Source organism: Typopeltis vanoorti, chromosome 21 (genome assembly GCF_054136105.1).
Source record: "Typopeltis vanoorti isolate ZY-2024b chromosome 21, IOZ_Tvanoo_1.0, whole genome shotgun sequence".
NCBI classification, from domain to species: domain Eukaryota; kingdom Metazoa; phylum Arthropoda; class Arachnida; order Uropygi; family Thelyphonidae; genus Typopeltis; species Typopeltis vanoorti.
In genome coordinates this window covers 20,953,747-20,970,696 of record NC_143569.1, presented here as the reverse complement: position 1 = coordinate 20,970,696, position 16,950 = coordinate 20,953,747, and the positions used below count along the sequence as shown (strand labels likewise).

General features: G+C 36.2%; 1 protein-coding gene across 5 annotated transcripts in view; it reads right to left on the bottom strand.

Annotated features, from left to right (window-relative positions):
- Nucleotides 1-16,950, bottom strand: part of LOC150094665 (NPC intracellular cholesterol transporter 1-like) — a 537,686-nt gene that overhangs the window by 352,536 nt on the left and 168,200 nt on the right. For all 5 annotated transcript variants that reach the window (XM_090411500.1, XM_090411501.1, XM_090411502.1 and 2 more), the window contains exon 7: nt 5,071-5,190. In XM_090411500.1, the coding sequence (XP_090267626.1) occupies nt 5,071-5,190 (120 nt within the window). The remainder of the gene's footprint in view (nt 1-5,070; nt 5,191-16,950) is intronic.

Genomic DNA, 16,950 nt, shown 5'->3' with positions numbered 1-16,950 from the left:
TTTGCCTTTATTAATTTATAATTCTGCATGGTTTAATTAAAATATTACACATAAATTAAAACATAATATAAAATACAAAAATTGATATTTAAATAGTTACCTACTAACTGACCAGAAAAATGACTTAAAAATTTGCTCATTTTTTTTATTAATTATTATTAATTCTCTCTTTCTCTTTTCCTGTAACAAAGAATACTTTCATTTTAAAAAAAAAAATTATAAGTTTATATTATACGAAGAATACGTGCTTAACTTACTTTAATTAACATTTCCTCCCTCTTCTTCTTCACCAATATCTTCTGGTAATTGATCACATTCCCTTTGCTGCTTTGTGGTATTAAGTCAATTTTTATATCTATTATGAACTGTGTGACTTTCCAACTCCTTGATTAATGTTTTTGGTGGCTCCCAAGAAGTACATGTTGCATTTTGTCTTGCTAAGCACTGCTCTGCTAGGATTCTGTCTCTCACAGTTTCTGTTTTTAATGAATTAGCTAATTTTGTTTTTATACAATTCACTTGTGAGAAAATTTGCTCCATGCATGCAGATGAATGCAGCAGAATAGTAAGATTTGTTATAAAATATGACAGTAAACCATATTTATTATTATTCATGCCATCTTTTATGTCAGTCAATGAATGCCAATATCTTTAGGAATTGGTAAATCCGATGCTACGAGACGATAACTTCTCCACTCGTCATCTATTTGATTTAACCTAATATCATCACCAAGTGAGGGGAATTGAGCAACAAGAGGAATATTGGTAGATTGTGACTGGCTAGGGTCACTAGCAACTTTTGGGTCCAAGATTCATAATTTTGCAACAATGCTGTCTTCTTCGAAGACAAATCTTTTCTTTATTTGCGAACTAAGTTCCACAAGAACCTTGAAACAATCATTTTTAAGTCTCAACAAAACAGAGTTATCTTCAAAAGGGCTTCTAATTAAGTGCGCCATTGCTCTACCACCGAAGTAGATATCATTGACATTTTTATAGTTGTTTTGGTTTCTTGGATCAATTTCTGATAATTTAGCTGTTCTTAAAATCTCATCTTTAATGAAGCAACTAAGTAAATTGAGATATTCTGTTGATACATTTAGGAATAGTTGGTGTAACCTGAAATGCTCTGATCGAAAATCTATATTAAGTGTATTTACTTTTTCAAGAATATACTGAAGGGAAAAAAGCATTGGTCTTGTTCCAAGGTCAGTAAGTGTATCATAATTTTTTTTGGCATTGTCAATTTTATCTGTCCTTGATTCATTTTGAAAGTATAGAACTAATGCATCATACTGTTCTAAAATAGTTGATACCACTTTTTCCCTCGACAGCCACCTGGTTTGAGCAAGTTTAGGAATTTTATATGTAGCTATATCAGCAGCTTCTTGAATGAGTACAAAATCTCTTTGCCACTTAGCACTGCGGGAGAAGTAGGAGGTTAAATCCTTTAGAAAAGCTTCGAAGTATGAGGGTAAAACAATGACTGCATGACTAGCACATAGAGCAAATGAATGATAAATGCAACCCATCACAAAAACAGATGGGACATCATCTTTCAACAGTTTCTGAAATCTACTGCCAATGCCCATCATGGAGGAACAGTTATCACTACCAAAACCCAATGATATTGCTAACGGGAATGCCGTGATCCAGCAGAAGAGTTTTGACGGCACTGTAAAGACTTTTAGCACTTCTGTTCTCTACACATACTATGTCTAGTAATGCATCAGCTACATCTTTTTTTTATCTGTATCAAAATACCGTACAACAACAGCCAAGATTTGAGTGATGGAGATATCTGTACTCTCATCTATTATAATTGAAAATTTTTGATTCTTGCATATTTCGGTAAGTTGAGACTTTTCATGGAATGATATTCCATCCTGAATAACATAAGAAAGTTTAGTTTTCTTCATTGCCAACTTTCAAGCAATTTGGCTAGCCGGAAATGCGTGTTTACACATCGTTACAAAATGATCAACATGAGAAAATGGGACGTTATGCTCAAAAAAGAAGCTAGCGATTATTAACTCACTCCTAGCTAATTGTTTATCCTCTGTTGATGCTTTCTTATTAAGAAATTGAGTAATAACTGCTGTCAACTTAGCAGACTGATAATTACTTTTATGTTTGGCTGAATCTTTATGCTTTATTAGCACAGATTTGTTTGCATTTTTAAATGTAATATTACAACACTTACAGTAACTGGTATCTTTGCTGTTCATGTCTTGCTGCAGCCAATCTTTTAATTCAGGATATTTTAACCAATCTTCTTTAAATACTTGAGAATACCACTTCTGTTTTTGTTTTTTTGCTCCATATGGTTGGATTGGAAGTACCATAAATATCAAAATAAGTAAAAATACTGATAATTTAAACAATTTGTCAAACACTGTACAAGCACAAGGATCTCTACAATAACACTGCAAGAGGTTGCGCTATATGTAACAATGTAAAACCTGTGTGATAAGAAAGGAAAAACGAAACCAGAACAGAGCAAAAACAGTTTATTTATCAGATTTATCAAAAAAAAAATTCGTGAATATAATAGTAAAATATAACAAAAATATTAAAATTCAAACTTTTGTTCAAATTTCCCAAGATTTTGAGAGTTTTTTTTATGAAAAATCCGTAAGTTGAGGCTAAATTCCCTAGATCTTGGGAAAAATCCCAAGGAGTGGCAGCCCTGCCTGTGAGGTAGCTAAATGTGTGGAACTAGTTGATCAATCAATAAGCTGGGGCTGTAAAAAAAAAGAAACAATTGTGGAGGAAATTCAAGGAGAAATGTGAACAGCAAGCACATTCGCAGTACAAAGCAGAGGCCAGAAGGGTAACCAGTGTGGTAAGAAAGGCAAAAGCAGAGTATGAAAGGAAATTGAAAGCAGTGCAAGCCTAAAATAATCCCAAAACAGTTCTTTTGATATGCTGTAAGTAAAAGAAAGAATATTTATGGCAGAATGATTTTGCAATATCTCCAATAAATGAAATTGAGGTGCATAGCATATCACAGAACCTTAATGTGAATATAGCTATGGGATTAAGTGGTATACCAGCTCGAGTTTTATGTGAAGATGCTAGGGAATTGTCAGTGTCCTTGACCATATTGTTTAATCTAAATCTCAGTTCTGGATTAGTCACAAGGGGGGGGGGAAGAGGGGAAAATAGTTCCATCGCATAAAGAAGGCTCCAAGATTGATGTTGCAAATTACAAACCAATCTAATTATTAGGAGCTGTTGTCAAGGCACTGAAGAAGTGGATCAAGAGAAAATACAGGAATGGATAAACAGAAATGGGATACCATATGGGGAACAACATAGTTTTGTAAAGGGTAGGTCATGCATCAGTAACTTTCTTACATTTTATAATACAGTGACAGCTGTGTTGGATTAGGGAATGGGTTTACAGTGATATTGCTGGACTTTGCAAAAGCCTTTGACAGGATACCACATGGAATTCTTATCAGTAAACTGCAGCACATGGGGATGGATATAGGGTTGGTGAGGTGGATAAGAGAGTGGTTGATGGAGAGATATCAGAGAGTAGTTTATTCAGGAGTAGAGTCCAGAAGAAGGCCTGTGACTAGTGGCATGAAACATAGCTGTGTTCTTTGGCCACTACTGTTTCATTTGTACATTACTTATATAGGAGAGAATATGAGAGGAACTGTTCAGTTGTTTGCCAATGATGCAAAGTTGAGTAGAGCAACAGTTAATACAGACTATGTTAAAATTTTGCAGGATGATTTGGATAGACTAGTAGTCTGGGGAAAGGAGAATGGATTTCAGTTGAATGTGACAAAGTGTAAGGTTATGCATTTTGGGGTGAAAAGATTAACAGCTATATACCACGTTCATAGAACTGTATTCCATGAAATTGACAAACCCAGAGATTTGGAAGTGTTAGTGGATAGGGAGTTAAAGTTTAGAGGGCACACAGAAAAGTGGCTAAAGCAGCTCATCAGATCACTTGGTTACTGAAGAATACTTTCACAAGCAGAGACAAGAAGGTTATTATTCCTCTTTATTGAACCTTGATAAGACACCATCTTGACTACTGTGCACAGATCTAGTCATCAGGGTTTCTTGACGATGAGGAAGAGGTGGAGACGATCCAGAGGCAAGTTATGAAGATGGTAGGAGGTCTATGGAATGAACCTTACGAGAACAGGTTGAAGATTTGTGGCTTACAGAAACTGGTTTATAGGTGGAACAAGGGTGATTAGATTGAGACATACAAATTACTGAGGGGTGTTTTACAAGATTAATTCAGAGGAAATTTTTCAGAACAGGTGTTTGTGGGGAAACTAAAGTCCATTCTTGGAAACTGAACAAGAGTGCAGTTAGCAAGGATGTTAGTACTGGTTTTTTTGCGTGGAGAGTGGTGAATGAGTGGAATAGGTTGCAAAATCTGTTGTGGGTGCCATGACTGTGAATAAGTTCAAAGCAAAGTATGATAGATACTGTGCAAATGTTGGCTTGACATAATATTTAGGGCCTCCCTCGATGAGTCTGACTCCATGGAGTAGCCTGTAAATAACAATATCTGTGTGATATTCACACAGCAACACTCAATCTATAAATTACATAATATTGTCATGTAATAAATATAAAACTGACTTATCTTGCTGTCTTGCTGCAGTCTGCAAAACATTCTTCATGCACCTACTATCTGGTAGTCATTTCAAGGAGAGTTAGCATAAGGAATATTAATAGTGTAAGGATGATGGGAATATGAAGCAAATATCTGATTGTTTTTATTATCAATATTATATATATTACTTATTATTTTTCAGTTAGTGAGTTAGTTTCAACCTGACTTTCTTGTGGAAACAGTTTTTTTTTCCTTTTTGTTTTTCTGCAAAACAGTAAAAATCGCCACAGAAACATACATTTGTTAAAATTTGTTTTTGTATAAACATCTGCAAGGCAGGTCAGTTTGGAGTGGGCCACATATGGGGAATGGCCTCTCACAACAAGTACTTGGACTCCATGGAGGAGACCATATAATAATAAAAAAATGAATAAATCTGATAATACAATTTTCAAAAACTTAAAAATTAATCTTACTTGGATATTTAGATCTTAATGGATCAACTTCCTTTAGTGTGCCAAGATTAATTCCCCTGATAAAGCGTGGTTCACCATGAGCATTTTCCGGAAGGAAGGCATAGTTTTTTTTTGATGAAGCTAAATAACAGAGTTCTCAATTTTAAAAGCTTTCTTAGTTATCATATACTATACAATGAATTTTATATAAAAGATGTGACATATATTATAATCTCAAAAACATTCACTATTTTATGTGTTATAATTATTAAGAATTATCTAAAGAATTATGTAAGAATGAAGGGAATAAATGATGAATATTTGATTACTTTTATTATCAATATTATATTACCGTAGTCCCCCCTTATACATTAAAAGACCTTCCCAGTGGATAACTGAAATTGCAGATAGTACCAAACCCATACTATGTTTTTTCCTATCTGTGATCAAGTTTAATATATAAATTAGGCACAGTAAGTGATTAACAACAGTAACTAATAATAAAATAGAACAATTTTAAGAATATACTGTGTTGAAAGTTATGTGAATGGAATCTTTGCAACATCAGCATACGTTTTTGTTTATTTTTTTTTTCTTATGAAGTCAAGAACTTTCACCTTTTCACTTAAAAGGAAGCAGTTTACGGCTTCTCTTTGGCATATTCAAAATGCCAGCATCACTATGCTTATGCTTAGGGTCCATTATTAAGTAAAATAAAGATTACTTAAACACAAGCACCAAAACATTCAATCTCATAGCAGACAGCCACTAAGTAACTAACGGGCGGGTGGCATATACAGTACAGGTTGGATATGCTGGACAAAGGGATGATTCACATCCTGGATGTAAGATTTCATCATGCTACTCAGAACAGCATGCAATTTAATACAACTCAATTGTTTATTTCTGGAACATTCAATATTTTCAGACCACAGGGTTAACCGTGAGCAAACCTGCAGATAAGGAGGGACTACTGTATATATTATTTTTCCAGGCATTCATGGAGCCTTAACATTCAGATTTGAACAATTCAACACCCATACCGGGAATGCAATCCATTCATTTACCACCTGCCATGCAAAAAACTTCTTTGCACTTCCATATTCACATGACCTGTGTACAGTTTCCAGGAATGACCTCTCCTTCTCCCATCACCTATAACTTTGTGCAATAAGTTCCCTGAATCAATCTGATAGGCTTCTGTCAGCAACTATGTCTCAATTATATCACCTCTTCTAATCCTAACTGAAATTCTGTAGATTACATTCTCTTAACCTGTCCTTATATTCAACAAATTCCTGAGAGAGTCTTAGTTACTTCCCTCTGCATTCTCTCTAATATTTCATGTCAACTACATAATCAAGTAACTAGATCAAAAAAATCAAAATGCTGCCTGATTAGTGCCTTATACAGTGAAATTATCACCTTCTCAGGGTGAGTCTTTTGTGATTATAGTAGCAATAGGGAACTGCAGTTCAGAGAACAAGTTTTGCAATTTGCCCTTTGGGCTTCATTTCCCTATATACCAAAATCACCAGCTCCCTTGCCCTCCACCACCAGTTTCTCCAATATAATAAATCCTGCTCCATCTTCTCTAGCCAAAGTATTGGATTTTACACTCAATAACATTATTATTGTTAATATCTGACCTCTATGAAGTCAGACTCATCATGGGAGGTACATACTATTGCAAACAATGCTCATTCAACTGTGCTTTAAACTTAAAACAATGTGTCTACATTCACAACACACTCAAGGCAATGCATTCCACTCACCATCTGCTCTCCATGCAAAGAACCTTCTCCTCACTCCTCTGATCACACCCTCCTTATACAGTTTCCAGTGATGGCCTCTTGTTCTATCCCTCCCTCGTGCTCTCCCATTCTATAAAAAAACCTCTTCCATAAAGAAGAAATATTGTTGGGAAAGTCATAGGTGTGTTGCCCAGATATGACAACAGTGAACTGAGAAGGATAGCAGAAACAATGAATAGCACGGTAGTTCAGTTGTGTGAGACAAAGGAGGTTCGATTTGTAAATCTGTGGAGTGAATTTGAAGGGGAAGTGGAATGGGAAGTGAATGGTTTAAAGCAGATGGATTACATTTCAATGGAATGGGAAGTGGAATGGAAGTGGAATGGGAAGTGAATGGTTTAAAGCAGATGGATTACATTTCAATGGATTTGATGTTGGACATTTAGAAAGCCTATTGTTTTCTGAGAAGGCACAGAGTCAAGAAGTTAATGTAGAAAATGATCAGATTCTACTTGTGAAGTAAGATAGCACAAATAAATGGATTGTACAACAGGAGGAAGATGGATATGAGGTTGAAGATGTGGTTGCAACAGCACAAGATGATGTAATGCATAAAGGTGAGGATGAGACACGTAGAAATGTAAACAGCATCAGGGAAACGGGAGTGTGCAGACCAAACGGGGAGATGTGGTATAGCAGCTAGAATAGAAAATGTTGGTGCTGGTAGAATGGCCTCAAACACAGGGATTATTATGTTTATACACAAATGTAAGGAGTATTTGAAACAAGATAGCTGGGTTTGTTGCATTGACTGAGACAGTATGCCCAAAGATAAGTGGAATAAGTGAAACTTGGTTGTCTGAGGAGGATGTGTCAGGATTAGAATTAGACGGGCATATAATTTTCCGGAGGGACAGAAATGTGAAAAGAAGGGGGGGGGGGTGATATTAATGATTGCAGAGGAATTGCAAGAAATAGATCCTAATCCTGAACAACAGCTCTATACAAACAAAATCACAGACATAGCCAAAGCAGTACAAGGAGCACACGGAAACATCTAAGACTCTTCAAAGGACAAGACAACAACAACAAGAGGAATTGTGTCTGCAAAATGTGGAATTTTAATCTATGTAGTGTGAAGTTGAAATAAACAGGTTAGTATATCTGATAGGATGCTGTTATATGCCAGGGAATATAGACAATACTGACTGTGAAATGTTAAGCCAAATTGGGTGGCCATGTAAAAAGAAGGTGATTCTGATGGGAGACTAATTCCAAGAATATAGAATGGAAGAAGAAGATAGTGTATGGGAACAAGGAGAGTGAGTTTGTGGAATTTCTGAGAGAGAAGTATCTTAAGCAGCATGTGATCGAAGCAACTAGAGACTTTAATGTTTTGGATTTGGGGATAACTTCACAAGATGTGGTTGTTAATGAAGTGTTGACAGTGTTGCTGGTTGGTGAGCGTGATCATGAGGTACTTGTTTGGGAAGTGGTGAAACAAGAAAAGGTTACTGCCAAAAATGGATACATGTGGAAGTATAAAGCAGGTGAGTATACAAAACTCTATAGTCAGTTGGCATCAGTACATTGGGCAGATGAGCTGAGAGGAAAAGATATTGACAATGCATGGAAACTCATAAGGCAGTATCTGGTAAAAGCAATGTATGACTGCATACTAAGGGATTAGCGAGTAAATAGAGTAGAAGTGAAATGGACAAACAGTAAAATCAACTTTCCACTCCGTAGGAACTCTACCCAATGTAAGACTTTCATTAAAAATCTTGCATTGGTGGTGATCAAATCCATGAAGAGTATAAAGCGCAGGCTAGAAAAGTGACGAGCATGGTAAAGAAAGAAAAGGTGCAGTATGAAAGGAGATTAGCTGGTCAGGCCAAGGTTAACTCAAGGGAATTTTTCCACTATATCGCAAGCAAGAGAAAGAATAATTATAGCAGATTAACACTAGTGGATAGTCATGGCAGCAGATTTATCAGCATATATCATACTGGTGTAAATGACACTGTGCAATATATAGAAGAGAGGCAAGTATTAGGAGATTTGGAAGTGAAAGAATCAGCGGTATATCAGATGTTGGTTGGGTTGGATGGTAATAAGGCTGTGGGAATGGATGAGATATCACCATGTATTCTTAAGGAATGTGCACCACAGTTGGCTATGCCCTTTACCTAGTTATTTAATGAAAGGCTTGCATTGTGTAGGGTTCCCAAAGAGTGGAAAGAAGGCAAAATAGTACCACTCTACAAGCATGGTTCAAAGACAGAGTTCTCCAATATAGGCCAGTCTGTATGACTGTGGTTGTGGTCAAGGTGTTGAAGAGATTGGTAAGGAATAGAATACAGAATTGGGTTGATGGATATAGATATAGCATTCTTTATGAGATCAGCATGAATTTGTGAGGGTTAGGTCCAGTTTTAGTAATTTATTTGAATTTTATAATAAGGTGACAAGTGTGTTAGATAAAGGAGAATCATATAGAGTGATATGCTTACCCTTTGTAAAAGCATTTGATAGATTACCACATAAGTTGGTATACAAGCTGTAGAGGATTGGAAAAGACAGAATATTGGTTAGATGAATCATAGATTGGTTCTCTGAACAATACCAGTGTCACAGAAAAGGAGGGTGACCAGTGGCACACCTCAGGATTCTGTTCTCAAGCACCTGCTGTTTAACTTGTTTATAAATAATATATCATGCAGACTGACTGATGATCTTCAGTTGTTTGCTGATGATGAAAAGTTGGAAAGAATTATAACTGTATGTTAATTCTTTTTTAGGAATATTTGAACAGACTTTTTATTTGGACAAAGCATTGGGGTTGTAGTTTTAATATCAATAAGTGCAAGGTGTTGCATTTTGGAGTGCAGAAATATAAGGCTGTGTACTATATTGATGTTGCTGTACTGCAGGAAATAGATGACATTAGAGATTTGTGAATGATGGCTGACAGTAGACTGAAGTTTAGAGAGCATATTGCTCATGTTGCAAAGGCTGCACATCATGGTGCTACTATGATAAGAAGTACTACTCTAACATGTAAGGATAAGGAAGTGGTTGGCACTGGTCAGACCACACTTGGACTATTGAGCTCATATCTGGTCATCTGGATTTCAATGTGATGTGGAGACATTGGAGAGGGTCCAGAGGCGAGTGACTAAGACATTGTCAAGACTTTGGAGTGCTGACTATGGAGAGAGGTTGAAGAAATGTGGATTGCAGAGTTTGGTGGATAGGAGAAAGAGAGGTGATATAGACATTTAAGTTAGTGAGAGAATTTTATCAGATTAATCCCGAGAGAATTATAAAAAGAGAACGTGAGAGGGGAAGAACCAGAGGTCATCCCTGAAAGTTATGTAAAAATGTGGTGAAGAGGGTGTGAGGAGTAGATGTTTTACATGGAGAATTGTCAGTAAATGGAATGCATTACCAGAGTGTGTTGTTAATTAAAGGAGTGTTAAGGATTATAAGATTCTATATGATAAATATGTTGTCAGTTGAATGAACCTCCCACGATGAGTCTGCCAACTCCATGGAGGATGTAATAATAATAATAATAATAATAATGTGAACCTGATAATAACTCCTGACTAGTTTATATGTCTCAATCATATCCCCACCCTCTTCCTCCTATTCACAAGGCTTTGCAACTTACATTCTCTCAATCTATCCTCTTACTCCATATTCACAGGCCACTGACCACCTTTGTGAATCTTCTCTGGACCCTTTCCAACATATCTTCATCATCATTAAAAACATGGTGATGAAATCTGTGCACAATAATCAATATGAGGCCTGATCAAGACTTTATACAATGGCATCATAACCTCTCTATTTCTGCATGTCAGATCCTCTGCATCATTGCTATTATCCAATGTGATGTCTTCACAACTTGTGCAATGTGGCAACATATAAGCAATATCTCATTCTTACAGCATCAAATACCAAACTATTCGAATTCTATTGTAAGAGCATCAGATTAAAGCTTCCTGATATTACTCTTTCTAATTTAGAATCATTGGCCGACAACTGAATACCTCCTCCCAAATCTCTACTCATCATGGTATATAAAAGAAAAATAGTAGATCTAGAAAGAACCCTGTGGTACCTCCCCCCATTTATCATATTTTTTGGAGGAGGGAAGGACACTGTAGTCTCATACTCAAGTTGCTGGCTCCTGTCAGCCAACTATCCCTGTAACCAAACCACCAACCAACTATCCATTCATTCTTGCTCAATCTCAACAGTAGTTTATCACATGATACTCTATCAAATTCTTTAGCAAAAAACTAGAAAAATTAACATACAAGTGTTTCTCTGCAAATACCCTCACACTATAATAAAATATAACCATGTTACTGGAATAAGATCTCCTCTTAGCAAACCTGTGCTGCTCTCTTGAAAGATTTCTGTTCTTATCAATCTAGGCGTGTATTCTATCTGTAAACAGTCTCCCTAAATGCCTTTACCACTACACCTGATATTAGACACACACTGGTCTATATGTAGGCAGTACTGACTTGGATTCTCCCTTGTACAGCCACCAGTCACATAATTTTTCTTTCTTTCTACTCTTTTGGGACTCTTCTTGTTTCCAGATTCCTATTGAACAACCAAACCAAGAGATTTCCAGCAATTTTGCACATTATCTTAACACATTCGCTGCCACGCTACTTTGGCATAGTTTGTTCCCGTATGCCAAGCAATTTCACTTCTTCAAGGTCAGTACGGGTAATCTCGTTACTGGCGGTAATCGACATACGAGTATACTCATAGTTGGCTTGTGAAGAGCATATACCATCTGCGAGTATACACAGTTTTGCTGCTAGCTCCACACGTCAAGCATTTTCACTTCTTCAAGGTCAGTACAGGTAATCTCGTTGCCAGTGGTAACGTCATACGAGTATACTCGTAGCTGGCTTGTGGAGCTCGTATATCAACTACGAGTATACTCGTGGTTGGCAGCGAGCATGTTAATATACAGAGTGTATCCATTTAAGTAACGAGGTTGATTTTTTAGTTTTGATCAATAGTGTGTGTTGTAACTGCCAGTGCAATTTGAGTCAGGTAACAAAGTAGTTTTTGTGTGCAACCGTTGAAGTAAGAGTGTGTAAGGAAAGCGTCTCTGAAGTTATGTCATGGAGCAAAGAGCTGGGATAAAATTTTACTGTAAATTAGAAAAACTTCTACAGAAGAGTATCAAGACCTTTACAGCAATGATTGTCTGAGCCGTGCACAGGTGTTCTGCTGGTTTTCAATGTTTAAAGAGGAAAGGGAGTCGCTGGAGGATGAACAACACTGTCAACAGCCAGTTTCTGCATGGACAAATGAAAATGTGGTGAAAGCCAAAGAAATTGTTGCCCACGACAGGCAAATAACCACTAGGCTACTTGCTCTACAGCCTTGGTGTTTGTGCTGCACAGTTGACACATGAACAGAAAGAGCACCTGGTTGCATGGTGTCAAAATTTCATCCAAGCAGTTGATCAAGATCGTGATATGTTACAAAGAATTGTCACCAGTGATAATGAAAATTGGTGTTTTCGGTTAGATGAATGAATGATACGCTAGAGTATGAAATGAAATGGCATAGAATGTCTTCTCTCTGGCAGAAGAAAGTCAGGTTGCAAAAATCACATGTCAAGAGAATGCTCATTGATTTTTTTCGACACTGCTGGAATTATCCACTGCAAATTTGTTCCTGAGGGCACCACAGTGAAAACGGTCAGTATGATTTAGGAGAATGTAACGTATGTACACCTGCTTGTGGCATTTCAGGAAAGAACTGTTCCACGACAACAACTGGTTTCTGTTGCACAACAATGTGCCCATGATGGAAGATGGAAGTTTTTCCACTTGGCTATGCTACAATTATATATTTGGTTTAATCCTTTATCCAAGTGTGAGCAAACAAAGTTTGCATCTGAATTATTTTCAGGACTGGGGCAACTCGTGGCAAAGGTGGTATAACTTCTCATCACTTGCCTTTGTATATCTCATAATGCAAAGCACATCTCCCTGCAGACATGTATAATGCTATGCCCTTCCCTTAATGCATACCCAGACTGTTTCGATCTTTATCAGTAGGAGCCAGACCCAGAGGTGGTGATACTAAGGTGAAAGTGTGCCCATGTACTGCCTGTGAAGCAGTTTCTGGTTTGAAGTTGATCTGTGTGATCAAACATCCCCCCCCCCCATATTTGCCAGATTTGATTCCTGCAGACTTTTTCCTCTTCCCAAAGATGAAGTATGCCTTGAAAAGGGAGCAGAGCGCTTCAGCAACACTGAGGATATCCAACGCGGCGTGACTCAGAGACTGAAGGGGGTTCTGTTTAGGACTTCCTCCATTCCTTCAAACACCTGTATGAGAGATGTGAATGTTGCATGGAGTTGGGGGAAGATTATTTTGAATCTGTGTAATTGACAATACTAAATATAGTTCTTTGTTTTGATATAATTTTAGTCTCATTACTTAATAGGCAGACTGAGTATGTGGTGATATCTTACCAAGTTCTGCAGCCTTATTTACAATCATGTTTACTTAAAATTCATAACACTAAACAGTTAACATTCCCAAAATTTCAATCCTCTGTCCTCCCCTCTTCCATTATTCAACACTACTCTATCCCCTCAACATAAAACTTCTTCACAGTTATTCAGTTATCAGTATAATGTGAATAACTGATATAACTTATCAGTTATTCACATTCACCCATTCAACATTTCTTCTACTAGCCACATAACTGAATTGGCAAAACCTTAGAATTCTCTAAGGTTTATCTAGCTGCTTCAGTCACTCTTTCATGTGAAAAAGTCTCCTTCCTCACTACTTAGTCACCTTCATATACTTCTCACATAACTTATACTTCTCATTCCTAAGAAGAATGAGAAGTATAAATTCTTTATACCTCCATAACAAGTTTCCATAACATCCTCCTCAGCAATTTCTACATATTGTATGTTTTGTTTATTTCATTCCTGGTTTTACCTTCCCAAAACCTTAGGAATAAAATCCAACATTGCAATGAATAACTGATTTTGGACCAAATTCTAGGCCTGGTAGATTTCTCTCTCTCTTCAATTGATAAGACCACAGCAGGTCACCAATTTGTTTCCTTAAATTATCAGTCTTCTAATCTATAATTCCATCCATCTGTTTCATGAAACTACCATTGTCATCAACTATGTATCATGTATCAAAAACTCACTAGGAGTCTAGCTAATTTCTTTTCATACTGCACTTGTGCTGTATGAAAAGAAATATATTAGTTATCATCCTAGCCAGTTATTACCTTTCACACACCTGATTATTGCCACCAATCATCTTGTATTGTCTCCACAGTGCCTTCTTCCAGATTTCATGCTTAATCCTTTCATTCACCTTTTACTCCTACCTTATGTAGCCTTTTCATCCTTGATATACACTTAGACATTGCTGTTGCTAACTATTTCTTCATTAGTTTCTAAGCAGTATCTGTCTCCTTTCCATCCAACTCCTCTTTCCATGCTATAGCTCTCAATTGTCTCCTGAGTTTTTCATAATCACCAGTCCTGTAGTTTCACATATATCCTTTCTTCACAGAAGTTCTTATGTGATTGGCAACAATCCAGGTGATAAGCTTGTGGTCACTGTCAGCAAATGAGAGAAGATTATTCAGATGCTTTTACACTCCTAAATTCTGAAGTAAAGAGCTGAGATTAACATCTCCAATTTTGATATCAGGTTTACTACCACTTTCTTTTCTAACATGATCCAAATAGATAATGAAAAACAGTCGAGATAGGTTGCACTCTATAGTGAAAATGGGAAATTATACAAAGCGACAATCAGTCTCCATTTAAGCAGTAAGGCAGCAGTTAGAAATTAAGGAAGTACAGGAAATGTTTCAATGTAAAATTAATTGTAATACAATAGTGCACCATCAAGTGTAAACAAGAGTGCATCCTATCTCCACAGTCATTCATCATCTATATCAGTGGTTCTCAACCTTTTATGCTTCACATACCCTCTGGAAATGTGTATGTAACTGGCATACCCCTTGTGTAGATGATAAAATTATATCATAGTATAACAAATGGGAATAAAATAAAAAAATACATACATATATATATATATATACATATATATACATATTAGGGTTACCAAGTAATTTTATAAACTTGGTTATTTTACTCTTAATCCCAAGTAAGCAAACAGTTAAGTTTGCATCTGAAACGTAGTTCAAGTCTAAAGGTGGTGCAACACCAGGGCAACTCATTGTAAAGGTGGGTAAAGATCTGATCACTATTCTTAGTATTTTCCATAATGTAAAGCACATATCACTAAGAGATGTATACTGCAATACATTATGGGTGGGGTCACTACCCAGAACGGCTTCAACCCTTTTTTGAGGTCTCCTGAGTGAGTAGCTAGACCCTAAATAGTAAGGTTTTAGTAATACAGAGCCTTATCAACTTTACCTATGCAAGTTGCTAAAAGGGGTTTTTATTTTGAATAATCTCTGGAGGAGATATAGATGTAAATAAGTTTTTTTTACCTTGGGAATAATGTATATTAGGGTTACCAAGTAATTTTATAAACTTGATTATTTTACTCCTAATCCCAAGTAAGCAAACAGTTAAGGGTCTAGCTATTCACTGAGGAGACCTCAAAAAAGGTTGAAACTGGTCTCGGTAGTGACCCCACCCATAATGTATTGCAGTATACATCTCTTAGTGAGATGTGCTTTACATTATGGAAAATACTAAGAATAGTGATCAGATCTTTATCCACCTTTACAATGAGTTGCCCTGGTGTTGCACCACCTTTAGACTTGAACTACGTTTCAGGTGCAAACTTAACTGTTTGCTTACTTGGGATTAGGAGTAAAATAACCAAGTTTATAAAATTACTTGGTAACCATAATATACATTATTCCCAAGGTAAAAAAACTTATTTACACACACACACAAACACACACATATATATACATTAAATTTTTATTCATAAATTAGATACATCAATAAACACAAAGAGTGACAAACAATTTAACAAATCTTATAAAATTATAAACATTTTACAGTGGCACGCTTCTTCACTCAGTTCTCAGAAATTAATCAGTATCACTGTTGTCAACTTAGCAACTTTGTTACTAGATCTTTTTAGATCCTTTTAGACTTTTGAACTCTCATGGTGTACCCTTAAAAATTTTACCACATAGCCCCAAGGGATAGATGTACCACACTTTGACAACTACTGATCTATATGAATCACCCTATGAAGCCAAGTGGCATTAAACCTGATTAAGTTGGAGATGTTAATCTCCGACTTAATCAGGTTTTTTTTTTTTTTTTTTTATGTTGCCACTTGTAGGTTTAATGCCACTTGGCTTCATAGGGTGATTCATATAGATCAGTAGTTCTCAAAGTGTGGTAAAATTTTTGGGGATACACCGTGAGAGCTCAAACGTCGCTGGATCTAGCAACAAAGTTGCTAAGTTGAAAACACTGATACTGATTAATTTCTGAGAACTGAGTGACAAAGCGTGCCACTGTAAAATGTTCATAATTTTATAAGATTTGTTAAATTGTTTGTCACTCTTTGTGTTTATTGATGTATGTAATTTATGAATACAAAATTTAATGATGTTTATTAAGTTGGAGATTAAGATCTCCAACTTAATAAAAACTCTTTCTTGTCTATAGGATTAAGGAATCCTATAGGCAGGCAGTTATGTGGAATAAGAGAAATTAGTCAAAACACTAAACTGGCAGTATAAAGACAGTATTCAAATCAGTTTTAACTGGGTCTGAAATCTGTATCTAAAAGCCAGGTGAAGGAGAAAACAACACTTGATTGATCAAAGACTGGTAAACACAGATATGTCAGTTTGGAGAAAGATTAGCAAAATGATGAGATGGCATCAATGGTAGAATCGTATTAAAAATTAAAATATTAGAAAGAAACTTGAGATTCTTAGTATTCAGGAATGTATCAAGATGTTTGACAGTGTGGCAGGATAAAGATATATAAGTTGAATGATGTAGTTAGAAGTGCTAACTCTAGTTCTTCGCTAGTACTAATGCTAGTTCTTTGGCGATCTAGAAGAACTAGATCGCCAAATAACTTTTTATAGAACAGTAGCTCG